The 20,073-nt window shown below is 43.0% G+C and overlaps 1 protein-coding gene across 3 annotated transcripts; it reads right to left on the bottom strand.

The window, feature by feature from the left end:
• Nucleotides 1-224: 224 nt before the first annotated feature.
• Nucleotides 225-9,366, bottom strand: LOC109898748 (inward rectifier potassium channel 16). Of its 3 annotated transcripts, none has more exons than XM_031814484.1 (2): nucleotides 9,237-9,366; nucleotides 225-1,823 (listed from the first exon to the last, which is right to left on the bottom strand). In XM_031814484.1, exon 2 carries the CDS (start codon nucleotides 1,778-1,780, stop codon nucleotides 629-631), a length of 1,152 nt encoding a protein of 383 aa, XP_031670344.1. In that variant the 5' UTR covers nucleotides 1,781-1,823; nucleotides 9,237-9,366; the 3' UTR covers nucleotides 225-628. The 3 variants fall into 3 exon arrangements, with proteins under 3 accessions (XP_031670344.1, XP_020349436.1, XP_020349437.1); XM_020493847.2 differs by lacking the exon at nucleotides 9,237-9,366 and adding an exon at nucleotides 4,121-4,250; XM_020493848.2 differs by lacking the exon at nucleotides 9,237-9,366 and adding an exon at nucleotides 3,997-4,108.
• Nucleotides 9,367-20,073: the final 10,707 nt, after the last annotated feature.

Genomic DNA, 20,073 nt, shown 5'->3' with positions numbered 1-20,073 from the left:
GAGGTACTGGCGCAGTCGTCAGTGATAACGAACAGCTCTGTGACTTAACCCCAGTGTAGAATGTGATGCAGGTTGAATTAAACACATGGTTTAGAATGGAACTGTAAATATATTGCATATGACTTCACTACAATGCACAATAATCAATCTTCATCTTTTTGACTTTTCACTAAAGAAACATGGGAGGTATTTTTGTATTTGAATAAAACTTTACGACCATCACATCAGAAAAAAAGTATATTTATTTTAAATGTGGTGCAGTCTGTCCATCACAACAAAGACGTTCAAATGAGGACAGACCTTTTGGACGTCAGATGTGACTTCAACAACGTACGCTTTGTTTATTTATTTAATAACAGTTAAATTATTACATTCATAAAGGATATAACAAAGGAGTATAAAATATGATATAAAATAGTTATTTACAATGAAACTACCCTATTCCACTTACTCAAGTCCTTTCCTGAAGTCCTGTGTGATAATGTACTATATAACGATAATGTAACAATGTAGTCTCTGCTGTTTTGGGATTATCACAGCGTCATCAGAGCCACGCCTCCTGAACCACCTCCTCACTGACATCAGTGTAGTTATCTGTCTCTGCTGTTTTGGGATTATCACAGCGTCATCAGAGCCACGCCTCCTGAACCACCTCCTCACTGACATCAGCCAAGGACCTCCGGAATTTCCTGCTCGATCTCACAAACGGCTGCTGCGATTGGACGATAGACTCCGTGGGCGGCGGTCTCCCCCTGTCACCCTCCTGGGCGCTGACCATGGGTGTCTGCACCCAGGTGGTCTGATGAAACAGGGCATAGTCTACCTTGTAGTGCCTCCTCCCCACCTGCACCATGTCCTGGAAGCGCTGGCCCCAGCGGATGTCTGCCGGGGTGTAAGACGTGCGTGTCTGGTGCAGGATGCCTGTGGAGTCACCGGTGTAGGTGAAGGACACTACCAGGTCAAAGTCCTCCTCCGCCAGGCTGTCCGGTCCCAGGCTGTAGAGGGGGCTCCCAGGCTCCAGCTTGTGAACGATGCTGGCCGGGGTGGCCAGGATGAGGTGTCTACTCTGGATGTCTAGGTCCTGGTAGGTCACGGAGATCATCCCAGAGGGGTGCTTCGTGGGGCGGACCAGCTGCGCCCGGGCGGTGCCTTCCAGGATGTGGTTCCTGCGGAAGTCGGCGATACGCCACACAAGGCACAGGGCGCCGTTGCGCGCGTTGACCACGGCGGAGCTGCTGAAGCCCACTGTCTGCGCCCTCTTGCTCGCGCACGCCATTTTGGCCACGGTGATGCCGATGACGACTGTGTCGATGAAGCAACTCATCAGGGCCTGGATAGTCACCACCACGATGGCCACCATGCAGTTCTCCGTCATCACCCGGAAGCCGTAGCCGATAGTCGCCTGGGTCGACATGGAGTACAGGAAGGCGGAAGTGAAACTGCGGACGTTCGCCACACACGGAGCCGTGTCCTGGTCCTCCAGGTCTTTGTGGACGTAGGCAATCAGGAAGTAGAGGACGCTGAAGAAGAGCCAGGAGAGGATGTAGGAGAGGCAGAAGATGAGGAGCATGACCCTCCAGCGGAGCTCCACCAGTGTGGTGAAGATGTCGGCCAGGAAGAAGCTCCACTGGCCCGGGGACTGGTGGAACACCACGGGGCAGCTACCGTCCTTCAGCATGTAGCGCAGCTTCTTCTCCCCTTCCCCCCGGCCAAGATCTCCTCTGCCCATGGTGTGTGTCGTGATGTGTTGGGTATCAATGATACACTGCTGCTGGTCCATGCCTGGATTAATTTTAACAAGGGCTCTTGTGCCGTCCCTCCCCCTGAAAAATATATATATTTGTGAGGTTAGTGTGATTAGTAAAACAGAAAATAATATATACTGTACACAGTCCTATAGGTAGAAGTACACGTAAAGTAAAGCGTTTTTATTAGGTCTAGTTTAGTCTCTTTTTACAAGGGCTGAGGTTAGGAAAGGATGATATTGGTGAGAGACCATCTCCATTACAAGCCAGCTTAATGTCATCAGGTTGCTCTGTGTTTGTTGAAGAGAACCCTCCATGTTTGAGGAAACAGGCTAGGTCACACCTTGCCTGAGGCTATCAGCACCTGAATGACCGTGACAATGTCATGCCCATGCTGTGAAAACACATTATCTTGTTGGCTGATTATTTACGAGAACTGTGATTTGCTAGGGGGAACACAGTAAAAAGCTGTGCGATACAATTTAATGATAGTCCAAATTATATCCACATTCATTCATTTCAATAAATATTTTCTATAATTTGACAGAATTAAAGACAGGATGAGTCAAAATGAAAGGCAAAATCAGATGTCAAATGAACATGCCTTTGTGAAACTTCCTGTGCAATATGATTACTGTAACCAAGACAGCCAAAAGGAGAGAGACTTCTGGGTTTCCCCTTCCTTGGTGTTCGCTTCACTAGTCGTCCAGAACGTTCCATTCATTTGTCCTAACATGCTATACAACCATAACACATGCATTGCCGATTCCCATTGGCAACAAAAGTTTAACATGTTTAACATCAAAGTTGTACTTTCCTTCATTGCAGGTTTCTCTAGACGGCCTACTTTGAAAAACTGGAGCCTTCTTCATTGTGCCCTCAAACTTGATCTAGTGACTCTCAAATGTAAACATTGAAGAGTTTTCTGGTAAAAAAAACAAGCCTTATACAACCTTTCCTTGTTTAGTTTCACCATTCCATCTTACTGACCTAGTACAGATTCTGTTATACCTCACAGATCAACAGTAACCAAGGAAATAGACCTTAAATCCCTCACCTAGTCCAAGTATTGATCCTTTCACCCTTTGATCTATATCTGGGCATTATCAGAACACATCTATAAAGATTCAACTAGGATTTAGGCTGGGTGGGGAAAGAGATCATAATTTTTTCTTACCGGGAAAGGACCTCATTTTAATCAGACAGACTTGGCCTGTCTGATTAAAATGTTTTACCCTGCTCTGCCCCAGAACAATGGAAAACAGAGGACAATGTGCATGTCTATTTAAAACACTGCTACAATTTAAGATTACTTGAGGTGGATGACACACTGAACTGAGAATTTCACTAAAACCTGTGTTTCTGTGTCAAGCAACATTATAATATTTACTTTGTAGATTTTGTTTTTACTTACTACATTTTTTTTAACTTACAACTTACAACTTTTTTTACTTACAACTTCAAAACAGCTAACTACGCTTTTCGTTAATTACTCAGCACTTATTCCTTTCTTCACACCTACAGTGTGTTCATCATACCTTAAATGATTGAGCTAACCTGGTGACTATATTAATGATTAGTCAGCTAACCGGTGCCATTATATCGCAATCAAGGTGTCAATTCATAAAGCAACTGAATATTTAAACACTGTCAGTCTAGAGTCCGTTCCAACTTCTCTTTCCCTGCATTGAGAATTGTATTGGGTCATTAACTGTAACCCTGAGCTCTGTGTAGTTATTAAGCTCTTTTGACTTTGAGGATAAATTATTATCCTGCATTTACCACGAATAGCATTCTCCTCTAAATGTTTCCATAAAAGTCCATCTTTACAGGGATACAACAAGATTCTGGCAAGTAGGTTGTTTTTCTACGTACCCAGGGTCAGATGAACTCGTGGATACCATATTAATGTCTCTGCGTGCACTATGACGTCTCTAGCGTACGCTACCATCCCTGCAGACTTCTGGTCATTGTGCTAACGCTAGCTAGCATTGGCTCGCCAAACTACCTCTAACTTTCTTAATACTGCACGCACAGACATAAAAATGGTATCCACCAGTTCATCTGACACTGGGTACGTAGAAATGCGGCTTACACTAAGGCCTTACGTTCTCCAATAACAGTATACCCTTTTATTGCAGCATTTGTTTTTCTTGACAGCACAAACAATCTCACCAAACAAACTCCCACTAATGCATACAATGACATGTTAAAAGGGATATTTACCCAAATTACATACTTGTATCCTTACCCAGTAAAAAATGCTAATATCAAGACAATTGACTTGCATTGGATTTGTGTCACAAAAGCTAAGAAGTTAGCATTTGTAAATAGTGGTCAGGTAAACAAAAGCAACGGATTGATTGCTGTCATACCTTGTCCATAGACTGTTTACAGCAAGTGTCAAGCTCAATCCACGATTGTCTGTGGGTTTTCCCTTGTACTTGATTGATGAATTAAGGTCACTGATGAGTAAGGATCTCCCCTCACCTGGTTGTTTAGGTTTAAATTGAAAGGAAAAAACAAAAACTAGCAGACACTAGGCCCTCCATGGAATGAGTTTGACACCCCTGGTTTACAGGGTAAGGAAACCAATATGTATTTTTTTTTTAATTTGGCTGAACTATCTCTTTTTAATTGTTTAATTTTTTTATTTCACCTTTATTTAACCAGGTAGGCTAGTTGAGAACAAGTTCTCATTTACAACTGCGACCTGGCCAAGATAAAGCAAAGCAGTGCGACACAAACAACAACACAGAGTTACACATGGAATAAATAAACATACAATCAATAACACAATAGAGAAAAAAAAGTCTATATACAGCATGTGCAAATGAGGTAAGATGAGGGAGGTAAAGGCAATACATAGGCCATAGTGGTGAAATAATTACAATTTAGCAATTTAACACTGGAGTGATAGATGTGCAGAAAATGAATGTGCAAGTAGAGATACTGGGGTGCAAAGGAGCAAATAAATAAATAACAGTATGGGGATGAGGTAGTTGGATGGGCTATTTACAGATGGGCTATTTACAGATGGGCTATGTACAGGTGCAGTGATCTGTGAGCTGCTCTGACAGCTTAAAGCTAGTGAGGGAGATATGGGTCTCCAGCTTCAGTGATTTTTGCAATTCGTTCCAGTCATTAGCAGCAGAGAAATGGAAGGAAAGGCAGCCAAAGGAGGAATTGGCTTTGGGGGCGACCAGTGAAATATACCTGCTGGAGCGCTTGCTACGGGTGGATGCTGCTATGGTGACCAGTGAGCAGAGATAAGACATTTAGTTCTGATTATTGCATATGAACAGCACTCAAAAGTATGACTTCTAAATATTTAAGATAATTGTTGATATTCTAATTGTAGATGTATGACCATGCTTCCATGTCCTTTAATTGCATTATAGTTACAATGCTGTCCTTTATAGGTAGACTCATCGATATGATGGTGATGCAGAAAGTAAACAATTTATTGGGTACATTACCACGACAACTAACAGGGTGACGCGTGAGGCTCAACTTCTCTGCTGTTTTGGTCCCGTGGCTACCACCCAGTGAACAGCATGAGGAGAACCCCTGCACATTCTGCACATGCTGATACTGTGTTTGACTGTGTGAGAGCAAAGTCTACCTTTAAACATATGTAATAAAATATATTTTAAAAAGTGTTTCATCTAGTGGATTTATGACTTTATTGAGTCTGAACACTTATGCTTATCTCTGGTTTATAATCATTAATGGTAGTGATGTAAAGTACTTACAGTGCCTTCGGAAATTATTCAGACCTCTTGAATTTTTCCACATTTTGTCACTTTACATAAAATTGTTTCCCCCCCTCATCTACACACATAAACACCCCATAATAACAAAGCAAAAACAGGTTTTTAGTTTTTTTTTGTGCACATTTTTTACAAATAAAAAAACGAGAAATTTCTCATTTACATAACTATTCAGAACCTTTACTCAGTACTTTCTGAAGCACCTTTGGCAGCAAATATAGCCTTGAGTCATCTCAATTTGGGGAGTTTCTCCCATTCTTCTCTGCAGATTCTCTCAATCTCTGTCAGGTTGGATGGGGAGTGTCGCTGCACAGCTATTTTCAGGTCTCTACGGAGATGTTAGATCGGGTTCAAGTCAAGGCTCTGGCTGGGTCACTAAAGGACATTCAGAGACTTGTCCCGACGCCACTCCTGCGTTGTCTTGACTGTGTAATTAGGGTCATTGTCCTGTTGGAAGGTGAACCTTCGCCCCAGTCTGAGGTCCAGAGCGCTCTGGAGCAGGTTTTCATCAAGGATCTCTCTGTACTTTGCTCCGTTCATCTTTCCGTCAATCCTAAAAAACATCCCCACAGCATGATGCTGCCACCACCATGCTTCACTGTAGGGATGGTGCCAGGTTTCCTCCAGACGTGACGCTTGGCATTTAGGCCAAAGAGGTCAATCTTGGTTTCATCAAACCAGAGAATTTGGTTTCTCATGGTCTGAGAGTCCTTTACGTTCCTTTTGGCAAACTCCAAGTGGCCTATCATGTGCCTTTTACTGAGTGGCTTCTGTCTGGCCACTACCATAAAAGCCTGATTGGTGGAGTGCTGCAGAGATGGTTATCATTCTGGAAGGTTCTCCCGTCTCCACAGAGGAACTCTGGAGCTCTGTCAGTGACCATCAGGATCTTGGTCACCTCCCTGATCAAAGCCCTTCTCCCCCTATTGTTCAGTTTGGCCAGGCGTCCAGCTCTAGGAAGAGTCTTGGTGGTTCCAAACTTCTTCCATTTAAGAATGATGGAGGCCACTGTGTTCTTGGGTACCCTTTCCCATATCTGTGCCTCGACACAATCCTGTTTCAGAGCTCTACGAACAATTCCTTCAACCTCATGTCTTGGTTTTTGCTATGACATGCACTGTCAACTGTGGGACCTTATATAGACAGATGTGTGCCTTTCCAAATCATGTCCAGTCAGTTGAATTTACTACAGGTGGACTCCAATCAAGTTGTAGAAACATCTCAAGGATGATCAATGGAAACAGGATGCATCTGAGCTCAATTTCGAGTCTCATAACAAAGGGTCTGAATACTTACTGTATGTAAATAAGGTATTACAGTTTTTATTTTTATTTCTAAAAACCTGTTTTTGCTTTGTAATTATGGGGTATTGTGTGTAGATTGATGAGAAAAAAAACGATTTAATCAATGTTAGAATAAGGCTGTAACGTAACAAAATGTGGAAAAAGTCAAGGGGTCTGAATACTTTCCGAATGCACTGTAAGTAAAAATAGTTTAAGGTACTACTCTGTACTCTACTACTTATATTTTTGACAACTTTTAATTTGACTTCTTTACATTCCTACAAAATATCATGCATTTTTTACTCCATACATTTTCCCTGACACCCAAAAGTACTTGTTACATTTTAATGCTTCATGAAAATGGTCCAATTCACCCACTTATCAAAAGAACATCCCTGATCATCCCTACTGCCTCTGATCTGGTGGACTCACTAAATACACATGCTTCATTTGTAAATTATGTCTGAGTATTGGAGTGTGACCCTGGCTCTCCATAAATACAAATAAATACAAACGGTGCCGTCTAGATTGCTTAAAGGAAAACTCCACCCAAAAATGATGTTTTGGTATTTCAAAATGTTTTGCCTGTCAGCAGTAAAGTTTTCAAGATATGTATCTTTCAAAATACAGAAATCATCCCGTATGATGCATTATACATTTACTTTTGATACTTAAATATATTTAAAATCAAATACTTTTACTCAAGTAATATTTTACTGGGTGACTCTCACTTTTACATGAGTCATTTTCTATTAAGGTATCTTTCCTTTTACTCAAGTGTGTCAATAGGATACTTTTCCACCACTGATTAATGGCATCACACAAAAACAATTTTACAGCTCCTGTTTTGCAACTGTGTATTAATTTCCAAGAAATATCACCTTTGGAAAGATCTTCAGGTTCCAATAGCCTACAGTCGTGGCCAAAAGTTTTGAGAATGACACAAATATTAATTTTCACAAAGTCTGCTGCCTCAGTTTGTATGATGGCAATTTGCATATACTCCAGAATGTTATGAAGAGTAATCAGATTAATTGCAATTAATTGCAAAGTCACTCTTTGCCATGCAAATATACTGAATCTCCAAAAATCATTTCCACTGCCTTTCAGCCCTGTCACACCTTGCCATAATGCAAAAGTGATAACTAAGTGGCTCGGGGAACAAAACATCGATATTTTGGGTCCATGGCCAGGAAACTCCCCAGACCTTAATCCCATTGAAAACTTGTGGTCAATCCTCAAGAGGCGGGTGGACAAACAAAACCCCACAAATTCTGACAAACTCCAAGCATTGATTATGCAAGAATGGGCTGCCATCAGTCAGGATGTGGCCCAGAAGTTAATTGACAGCATGCCAGGGCGGATTGCAGAGGTCTTGAAAAAGAAAGGTCAACACTGCAAATATTGACTCTTTGCATCAACTTCATGTAATTGTCAATAAAAGCCTTTGACACTTATGAAATGCCTGTAATTATACTTCAGTATTCCATAGTAACATCTGACAAAAATATATAAAGACACTGAGGCAGCAGACTTTATGAAAATGAATATTTGTGTCATTCTGAAAACTTTTGGCCACGACTGAATTTCCAAACAAAACTTACTGTCCCACTTTATTTGGAAAGATGCTCGACAGATGGTCATACTATCAACAAACTCTGTTGATTGGCAATTGCTTGTTAAGGTTACGGTTAGAATAAGCGTTAGGATAAGGGTTAAGTTTAGGGTTAGGATAAGGGTTAGGGTAAGGGTTAAGTTTAGGGTTAGGATAAGGGTTAAGTTTAGGGTTAGGATAAGGGTTAAGTTTAGGGTTAGGGTAAGGGTTAAGTTTAGGGTTAGGATAAGGGTTAAGTTTAGGGTTAGGATAAGGGTAAGGGTTAAGTTTAGGGTAAGGGATACGTTTAGGGTTAGGATAAGGGTTCAGGTAAGGGTTAGAGCTAGAGCTAGGGTTATGGTTGTAGATAGATGAAATATTACTGATAGTCTACAGAGCATCTACAGATGGAGTATCCAAATAAAGTGGAACCACATTTATTTGCTCAGTTTGGGTCCCACTATCAAAAGTACTGATTCAGAAATGTTTACTTAAATTGAAACATTAGACTTTTGTTGTATAATAAGAGTATAAAGAAAATATGAATGTTTAATTGAACTAGTGTATGAATAATGTTTCTGGTATGTTTAGATTAACCTGTAACAAACACTCCACTGACACATTTTTACACACATTGAATGTGTGGGTGAAAGACAAGAAGATATCCTGTTTACACAAACACAGCTGTGCCTGCTACACACACAGCATTGCAAAATGTGTCCACATAAAAGCTCTCCACAATAAGCCCAGAAAGAAACCAAAAATCACTTGGATACAACACTGCCTATATAAAAAAGTCAAACCTTATCTAATTTCTGTTACTTAATGATAAGACACTTACTTCAGTTGTAGGTGTGTGTTTGAGACGTGAGGTTGTTGTCACTGAAACACAACACAGACAAACAGGTAAATCCGGGCTGCTAAGAGTTGTTACGGTCAGTCTCTCACTTATAACCTATTTACAGGTGAGTGTGACCCTCTGAGGGCAGGACTGGCCCAGAGGCAAAGTCCCATGTCATTGAGTCTGATGATATGGGACCAATCACACCACCCCTGAGAAAAACCCTATTGTGTCGATCCATAAGATTTTATGACCGGTGTAATATATTTACAGACAAATTAAAGTTTCCTGGCTAGATGTCAATGTTATTTCGATTTTCAATATGGAAGAAGGCTTTGTTGAAACACGTTTTATTGCAGTTGGCATAGGGCCAGGAGGTTTTCCTCACCATAAGAGACCTGAGCAGGAAAAGGTCAATTTGGTGAATGAAAACTCCTGCGTGGGGACATCCCATGCTCCTGTTCTTACTTCTTGGGATGTTTTAGATCATTTATCCTGTTATGATGTGGGGGTTAGTTTAGTGTTAGCACACCGTTAGGCAACACACTACCAGGATACACTTCTACACCCCATCCCCATGGCAGCACCAACCTGGTCAAAGGCTCTGCCAGGAAGCCTTGATAAGCACAACAGGTGGTAGCGATCAGGATTGCTTGGCAACATGTGAACAGATGTCTCTCGTGCAAAGGTCCAGAACGGCAGGCAGTCTCAGGGTAGGGGCAAGCAGGGGTCACACAGAGGTCACACAGAGGTCATACAGAGGTGTGGCAAGTTATAGAACGGCAGGCAGTCTCAGGGTAGAGGCAAGCAGGGGTCACACAGAGGTCACACAGAGGTCACACAGAGGTGTGGCAAGTTATAGAACGGCAGGCAGGCTCAGGGTCAGGGCAGAACGGTCAAAACCGGGAAGGACTAGAAAACAGGAGCAAGAATAGACAGAAGCAGGGGAACAAACGCTGGTAGGTTTCACGAAACAAAACTAACTGGCAACAAACAAACAGAGAACGCAGGTATAAATACACCGGGATAGGGAATAATGGGGAAGATGGGTGGAGACAAGCACACAGACAGGTGAAACAACAGATCAGGGTGTGACACACATGTTTACTTCTCACATTTACGCAAACATCCAATAACGTTATAGATCATGTAGCTAGGCCTAAGACCCCTAGACATAATGAGTCAGGTTACAGACCATGTAGCTGGACCTAAGACCCCTAGACATAATGAGTCAGGTTACAGACCATGTAGCTAGGGCCCCTAGACATAATGAGTCAGGTTACAGACCATGTAAATAGGACCCCTAGACATTATGAGTCAGGTTACAGACCATGTAGCTAGGATCCCTAGACATAATGAGTCAGGTTACAGACCATGTAGCTGGGCCTAGGACCCCTAGACATAATGAGTCAGGTTACAGACCATGTAGCTAGGACCCCTAGACATAATGAGTCAGGTTACAGACCATGTAGCTAGGGCCCCTAGACATAATGAGTCAGGTTACAGACCATGTAGCTGGGCCTAGGACCCCTAGACATAATGAGTCAGGTTACAGACCATGTAGCTGGGCCTAGGACCCCTAGACATAATGAGTCCGGTTACAGACCATGTAGCTAGGACCCCTAGACATAATGAGTCAGGTTACAGACCATGTAGCTGGGCCTAAGACCCCTAGACATAATGAGTCCGGTTACAGACCATGTAGCTAGGACCCCTAGACATAATGAGTCAGGTTACAGACCATGTAGCTGGGCCTAGGACCCCTAGACATAATGAGTCCGGTTACAGACCATGTAGCTAGGACCCCTAGACATAATGAGTCAGGTTACAGACCATGTAGCTGGGCCTAAGACCCCTAGACATAATGAGTCAGGTTACAGACCATGTAAATAGGACCCCTAGACATAATGAGTCAGGTTACAGACCATGTAGCTGGGCCTAAGACCCCTAGACATAATGAGTCAGGTTACAGACCATGTAGCTGGGCCTAGGACCCCTAGACATAATGAGTCAGGTTACAGACCATGTAGCTAGGACCCCTAGACATAATGAGTCAGGTTACAGACCATGTAGCTAGGGCCCCTAGACATAATGAGTCAGGTTACAGACCATGTAGCTGGGCCTAGGACCCCTAGACATAATGAGTCAGGTTACAGACCATGTAGCTGGGCCTAGGACCCCTAGACATAATGAGTCAGGTTACAGACCATGTAGCTGGGCCTAGGACCCCTAGACATAATGAGTCAGGTTACAGACCATGTAGCTAGGACCCCTAGACATAATGAGTCAGGTTACAGACCACGTAGCTAGGACCCCTAGACATAATGAGTCAGGTTACAGACCATGTAGCTGGGCCTAAGACCCCTAGACGTAATGAGTCAGGTTACAGACCATGTAGCTAGGACCCCTAGACATAATGAGTCAGGTTACAGACCATGTAGCTATGACCCCTAGACATAATGAGTCAGGTTACAGACCATGTAGCTGGGCCTAGGACCCCTAGACATAATGAGTCAGGTTACAGACCATGTAGCTAGGACCCCTAGACATAATGAGTCAGCATACAGAACAAGTAGCTAGGACCCCTAGACATAATGAGTCAGCATACAGAACATGTAGCTTGGACCCCTAGACATAATGAGTCAGGTTACAGACCATGTAGCTAGGACCCCTAGACATAATGAGTCAGGTTACAGACCATGTAGCTGGGCCTAGGACCCCTAGACATAATGAGTCAGGTTACAGACCATGTAGCTGGGCCTAGGACCCCTAGACATAATGAGTCAGGTTACAGACCATGTAGCTAGGACCCCTAGACATAATGAGTCAGGTTACAGACCATGTAGCTAGGACCCCTAGACATAATGAGTCAGCTTACAGACCATGTAGCTAGGACCCCTAGACATAATGAGTCAGGTTACAGACCATGTAGCTAGGACCCCTAGACATAATGAGTCGGGTTACAGACCATGTAGCTAGGACCCCTAGACATAATGAGTCAGGTTACAGACCATGTAGCTGGGCCTAGGACCCCTAGACATAATGAGTCAGGTTACAGACCATGTAGCTGGGCCTAGGACCCCTAGACATAATGAGTCAGGTTACAGACCATGTAGCTAGGACCCCTAGACATAATGAGTCAGGTTACAGACCATGTAGCTAGGACACCTAGACATAATGAGTCAGCTTACAGACCATGTAGCTAGGACCCCTAGACATAATGAGTCAGGTTACAGACCATGTAGCTAGGACCCCTAGACATAATGAGTCAGGTTACAGACCATGTAGCTAGGACCCCTAGACATAATGAGTCAGGTTACAGACCATGCAGCTAGGACCCCTAGACATAATGAGTACAGCAAACCCAGTAGGCTAGTTATTGGTTTCGTAATACCTCCGCTTTATATTCTCATTATTCATTAGTCAGCTAGTTAACCTTTGCCCTATGCAACTGAGAGACTGTGCTCTTGGTAATTAGTTTAACGTTTTATTAGTTTTATGTAGACATGGTATTCACCACCCAACAATGCAACAATGCAACAATAAGAAATAATAAAAGATAAGAATACGGACATAAAGTACATTTTGCTTAAGTATAATACAGGAAGGCATCATTTATATTACAATATTTACAGATGTTTTGGGGAAGGGGGGATTGGGGGGCGAGTGTTTAAATGATTCAGTACTTAGTAATAATTATAAGAGTCTGATAGCAGCAGTTGTGATGTGTGTGTAGTGTGTGTGTGAGTGAGTGCATATGTGCTAAGGTGCGGACAGTCAGTGCAGGTGCTCAGTGTTCAGCAGTCTGATGGCTTGTAGAAGGAAACTCGTGGCTGGGGTCCTTGATGGTGCTACGGGCCTTCCACAGACACCGTGTGGAGTAGATGTCCTGGATGGTGCTGCCTTCCACAGACACCGTGTGGAGTAGATGTCCTGGATGGTGCTGCCTTTCACAGACACCGTGTGGAGTAGATGTCCTGGATGGTGCTACGGGCCTTCCACAGACACCGTGTGGAGTAGATGTCCTGGCTGGGTGGGAACACGGTTCCATTGATGGCACCATTAGCGCAACAATAAGGGATTCCTTTGTCTCCCATGTCCCCAATTAGGGCCTAATAAATACTTGTTAAGATAAGGAAGAAAGAACACAACAGAGCCACACAGCAGCATAAACACTTCACATGCTTTCAAAGGGTCCATAACAAAACACTAAGCAATTACTACAGAGACCATAATAACAGCAGCACTAACAGACCCCGGTCATCCAAAGAAGTGTTTCCTAAAATAGATAGCTGGCACCATTATTCTGCTTCCTTGTTAAGTCGACACCTTGCACAGCATTTTGGTTTTCCTAGCTGAGTGAAGAAAGATAACAGTTATGGATATTCTTACTGATAGTTCTGCAGGTGAGTGAAGAAAGATAACAGTTATGGATATTCTTAATGATAGTTCTGCAGGTGAGTGAAGAAAGATAACAGTAATGGATATTCTTATTGATAGTTCTGCAGGTGAGTGAAGAAAGATAACAGTAATGGATATTCTTATTGATAGTTCTGCAGGTGAGTGAAGAAAGATAACAGTTATGGATATTCTTATTGATAGTCCGTAGTAACAACCCATGACAGCAGGTCATCACTGACCGGTCTTAACAGCAGGTCATCACTGACTGGTGTTAGTTAACAGGTCATCACTGACTGGTGTTAGTTAACAGGTCATCAACAACTGGTCTTAACAGCAGGTCATCACCAACCGGTCTTAACAGCAGGTCATCACTGACTGGTGTTAGTTAACAGGTCATCAACAACTGGTCTTAACAACTGGTCTTAACAACAGGTCATCACCAACCGGTCTTAACAGCAGGTCATCACTGACTGGTGTTAGTTAACAGGTCATCAACAACCGGTCTTAACAGCAGGTCATCACCAACCGGTCTTAACAGCAGGTCATCACTGACTGGTGTTAGTTAACAGGTCATCAACAACTGGTCTTAACAGCAGGTCATCACCAACCGGTCTTAACAGCAGGTCATCACTGACTGGTGTTAGTTAACAGGTCATCAACAACTGGTCTTAACAGCAGGTCATCACCAACCGGTCTTAACAGCAGGTCATCACTGACTGCTGTTAGTTAACAGGCCATCACTGACTGGTGTTAACAGCAGGTCATCACTGACTGGTCTTAACAGCAGGTCATCACTGACTGGTGTTAGTTAACAGGCCATCACTGACTGGTGTTAGTTAACAGGCCATCACTGACTGGTGTTAGTTAACAGGTTATCACTGACTGGTGTTAGTTAACAGGTCATCACCAACTGGTCTTAACAGGCATCAACAGCAGTATGACAGAGCGAAAACAAGGTTGTATAAAGTAGGACAGACAGGAAATATTTTATTACAGTACATACTGAACCTATAAACTGAACTCTCCTCTCAATAATGTTTTACAGGAAGTTCAAGAACAGCGGAAGCCATATGAAAGACAGTATGTCTTGTTCCATGAATATTTAACTGATGAGTTGACTGTAAGGAAGCCAAATAATTGCTTTAGGGTAAAGTTCTATCTAATCTATGTGTTATTAATAGATATAAGAGTCTGTTACCGGGACACAACATGACTGGAGATGGCATCTATGTGTTCCTTTAGTGTTGTTATTAGAGTCTGTTACCGGGACACAACATGACTGGAGATGGCATCTATGTGTTCCTTTAGTGTTATTAATGGATATTAGAGTCTGTTACCGGGACACAACATGACTGGAGATGGCATCTATGTGTTCCTTAGTGTTGTTATTAGAGTCTGTTACCGGGACACAACATGACTGGAGATGGCATCTATGTGTTCCTTTAGTGTTGTTATTAATGGATATTAGAGTCTGTTACCGGGACACAACATGACTGGAGATGGCATCTATGTGTTCCTTTAGTGTTGTTATTAGAGTCTGTTACCGGGACACAACATGACTGGAGATGGCATCTATGTGTTCCTTAGTGTTGTTATTAGAGTCTGTTACCGGGACACAACATGACTGGAGATGGCATCTATGTGTTCCTTTACTGTTGTTATTAGAGTCTGTTACCGGGACACAACATGACTGGAGATGGCATCTATGTGTTCCTTAGTGTTGTTATTAGAGTCTGTTACCGGGACACAACATGACTGGAGATGGCATCTATGTGTTCCTTTACTGTTGTTATTAGAGTCTGTTACCGGGACACAACATGACTGGAGATGGCATCTATGTGTTCCTTTAGTGTTGTTATTAGAGTCTGTTACCGGGACACAACATGACTGGAGATGGCATCTATGTGTTCCTTAGTGTTGTTATTAGAGTCTGTTACCGGGACACAACATGACTGGAGATGGCATCTATGTGTTCCTTTACTGTTGTTATTAGAGTCTGTTACCGGGACACAACATGACTGGAGATGGCATTTTTATTTATTTATTTTATTTTACCTTTATTTAACCAGGTAGGCAAGTTGAGAACAAGTTCTCATTTACAATTGCGACCTGGCCAAGATAAAGCAAAGCAGTTCGACAGATAAAACGACACAGAGTTACACATGGAGTAAAAACAAACATACAGTCAATAATGCAGTATAAACAAGTCTATATACAATGTGAGCAAATGAGGTGAGAAGGGAGGTAAAGGCAAAAAAGGCCATGATGGCAAAGTAAGTACAATATAGCAAGTAAAATACTGGAATGGTAGTTTTGCAATGGAAGAATGTGCAAAGTAGAAATAAAAAATAATGGGGTGCAAAGCAGCAAAATAAATAAATAAATAAAAATTAAATACAGTTGGGAAAGAGGTAGTTGTTTGGGCTAAATTATAGGTGGGCTATGTACAGGTGCAGTAATCTGTGAGCTGCTCTGACAGTTGGTGCTTAAAGCTAGTGAGGGAGATAAGTGTTTCCAGTTTCAGAGATTTTTGTAGTTCGTTCCAGTCATTGGCAGCAGAGAACTGGAAGGAGAGGCGGCCAAAGAAAGAATTGGTTTTGGGGGTGACTAGAGAGATATACCTGCTGGAGCGTGTGCTACAGGTGGGAGATGCTATGGTGACCAGCGAGCTGAGATAAGGGGGGACTTTACCTAGCAGGGTCTTGTAGATGACATGGAGCCAGTGGGTTTGGCGACGAGTATGAAGCGAGGGCCAGCCAACGAGAGCGTACAGGTCGCAATGGTGGGTAGTATATGGGGCTTTGGTGATAAAACGGATTGCACTGTGATAGACTGCATCCAATTTGTTGAGTAGGGTATTGGAGGCTATTTTGTAAATGACATCGCCAAAGTCGAGGATTGGTAGGATGGTCAGTTTTACAAGGGTATGTTTGGCAGCATGAGTGAAGGATGCTTTGTTGCGAAATAGGAAGCCAATTCTAGATTTAACTTTGGATTGGAGATGTTTGATATGGGTCTGGAAGGAGAGTTTACAGTCTAACCAGACACCTAAGTATTTGTAGTTGTCCACGTATTCTAAGTCAGAGCCGTCCAGAGTAGTGATGTTGGACAGGCGGGTAGGTGCAGGTAGCGATCGGTTGAAGAGCATGCATTTAGTTTTACTTGTATTTAAGAGCAATTGGAGGCCACGGAAGGAGAGTTGTATGGCATTGAAGCTTGCCTGGAGGGTTGTTAACACAGTGTCCAAAGAAGGGCCGGAAGTATACAGAATGGTGTCGTCTGCGTAGAGGTGGATCAGGGACTCACCAGCAGCAAGAGCGACCTCATTGATGTATACAGAGAAGAGAGTCGGTCCAAGAATTGAACCCTGTGGCACCCCCATAGAGACTGCCAGAGGTCCGGACAGCAGACCCTCCGATTTGACACACTGAACTCTATCAGAGAAGTAGTTGGTGAACCAGGCGAGGCAATCATTTGAGAAACCAAGGCTGTCGAGTCTGCCGATGAGGATATGGTGATTGACAGAGTCGAAAGCCTTGGCCAGATCAATGAATACGGCTGCACAGTAATGTTTCTTATCGATGGCGGTTAAGATATCGTTTAGGACCTTGAGCGTGGCTGAGGTGCACCCATGACCAGCTCTGAAACCGGATTGCATAGCAGAGAAGGTATGGTGAGATTCGAAATGGTCGGTAATCTGTTTGTTGACTTGGCTTTCGAAGTCCTTAGAAAGGCACGGTAGGATAGATATAGGTCTGTAGCAGTTTGGGTCAAGAGTGTCCCCCCCTTTGAAGAGGGGGATGACCGCAGCTGCTTTCCAATCTTTGGGAATCTCAGACGACACGAAAGAGAGGTTGAACAGGCTAGTAATAGGGGTGGCAACAATTTCGGCAGATAATTTTAGAAAGAAAGGGTCCAGATTGTCTAGCCCGGCTGATTTGTAGGGGTCCAGATTTTGCAGCTCTTTCAGAACATCAGCTGAATGGATTTGGGAGAAGGAGAAATGGGGAAGGCTTGGGCGAGTTGCTGTTGGGGGTGCAGTGCTGTTGTCCGGGGTAGGAGTAGCCAGGTGGAAAGCATGGCCAGCCGTAGAAAAATGCTTATTGAAATTCTCAATTATGGTGGATTTATCAGTGGTGACAGTGTTTCCTATCTTCAGTGCAGTGGGCAGCTGGGAGGAGGTGTTCTTATTCTCCATGGACTTTACAGTGTCCCAGAACTTTTTTGAGTTAGTGTTGCAGGAAGCAAATTTCTGCTTGAAAAAGCTAGCCTTGGCTTTTCTAACTGCCTGTGTATAATGATTTCTAGCTTCCCTGAACAGCTGCATATCACGGGGGCTGTTCGATGCTAATGCAGAACGCCATAGGATGTTTTTGTGTTGGTTAAGGGCAGTCAGGTCTGGGGAGAACCAAGGGCTATATCTGTTCCTGGTTCTAAATTTCTTAAATGGGGCATGTTTATTTAAGATGGTTAGGAAGGCATTTAAAAAAAATATCCAGGCATCCTCTACTGACGGGATGAGATCAATATCCTTCCAGGATACCCCGGCCAGGTCGATTAGAAAGGCCTGCTCGCAGAAGTGTTTCAGGGAGCGTTTTACAGTGATGAGTGGAGGTCGTTTGACCGCTGACCCATTACGGATGCAGGCAATGAGGCAGTGATCGCTGAGATCTTGGTTGAAGACAGCAGAGGTGTATTTAGAGGGGAAGTTGGTTAGGATGATATCTATGAGGGTGCCCGTGTTTAAGGTTTTGGGGAGGTACCTGGTAGGTTCATTGATTATTTGTGTGAGATTGAGGGCATCAAGTTTAGATTGTAGGATGGCTGGGGTGTTAAGCATGTTCCAGTTTAGGTCGCCTAGCATCTATGTGTTCCTTTAGTGTTGTTATTAGAGTCTGTTACCGGGACACAACATGACTGGAGATGGCATCTATGTGTTCCTTTAGTGTTATTAATGGATATTAGAGTCTGTTACCGGGACACAACATGACTGGAGATGGCATCTATGTGTTCCTTTAGTGTTGTTATTAGAGTCTGTTACCGGGACACAACATGACTGGAGATGGCATCTATGTGTTCCTTTAGTGTTGTTATTAATGGATATTAGAGTCTGTTACCGGGACACAACATGACTGGAGATGGCATCTATGTGTTCCTTTAGTGTTGTTATTAGAGTCTGTTACCGGGACACAACATGACTGGAGATGGCATCTATGTGTTCCTTAGTGTTGTTATTAGAGTCTGTTACCGGGACACAACATGACTGGAGATGGCATCTATGTGTTCCTTTACTGTTGTTATTAGAGTCTGTTACCGGGACACAACATGACTGGAGATGGCATCTATGTGTTCCTTAGTGTTGTTATTAGAGTCTGTTACCGGGACACAACATGACTGGAGATGGCATCTATGTGTTCCTTTACTGTTGTTATTAGAGTCTGTTACCGGGACACAACATGACTGGAGATGGCATCTATGTGTTCCTTTAGTGTTGTTATTAGAGTCTGTTACCGGGACACAACATGACTGGAGATGGCATCTATGTGTTCCTTAGTGTTGTTATTAGAGTCTGTTACCGGGACACAACATGACTGGAGATGGCATCTATGTGTTCCTTTACTGTTGTTATTAGAGTCTGTTACCGGGACACAACATGACTGGAGATGGCATTTTTATTTTTTTATTTTTATTTTACCTTTATTTAACCAGGTAGGCAAGTTGAGAACAAGTTCTCATTTACAATTGCGACCTGGCCAAGATAAAGCAAAGCAGTTCGACAGATAAAACGACACAGAGTTACACATGGAGTAAAAACAAACATACAGTCAATAATGCAGTATAAACAAGTCTATATACAATGTGAGCAAATGAGGTGAGAAGGGAGGTAAAGGCAAAAAAGGCCATGATGGCAAAGTAAGTACAATATAGCAAGTAAAATACTGGAATGGTAGTTTTGCAATGGAAGAATGTGCAAAGTAGAAATAAAAAATAATGGGGTGCAAAGCAGCAAAATAAATAAATAAATAAAAATTAAATACAGTTGGGAAAGAGGTAGTTGTTTGGGCTAAATTATAGGTGGGCTATGTACAGGTGCAGTAATCTGTGAGCTGCTCTGACAGTTGGTGCTTAAAGCTAGTGAGGGAGATAAGTGTTTCCAGTTTCAGAGATTTTTGTAGTTCGTTCCAGTCATTGGCAGCAGAGAACTGGAAGGAGAGGCGGCCAAAGAAAGAATTGGTTTTGGGGGTGACTAGAGAGATATACCTGCTGGAGCGTGTGCTACAGGTGGGAGATGCTATGGTGACCAGCGAGCTGAGATAAGGGGGGACTTTACCTAGCAGGGTCTTGTAGATGACATGGAGCCAGTGGGTTTGGCGACGAGTATGAAGCGAGGGCCAGCCAACGAGAGCGTACAGGTCGCAATGGTGGGTAGTATATG

The sequence above is a fragment of the Oncorhynchus kisutch genome, unplaced genomic scaffold, assembly GCF_002021735.2.
Source record: "Oncorhynchus kisutch isolate 150728-3 unplaced genomic scaffold, Okis_V2 Okis06b-Okis10b_hom, whole genome shotgun sequence".
In the NCBI taxonomy this organism is placed as follows: domain Eukaryota; kingdom Metazoa; phylum Chordata; class Actinopteri; order Salmoniformes; family Salmonidae; genus Oncorhynchus; species Oncorhynchus kisutch.
This window is presented reverse-complemented; position numbering and strand designations above follow the sequence as displayed.

Bases quoted from the DNA above. Each gene is read 5' to 3' on its own strand.
- LOC109898748 (XM_031814484.1), bottom strand. From the start codon at position 1,780: ATGGACCAGCAGCAGTGTATCATTGATACCCAACACATCACGACACAC.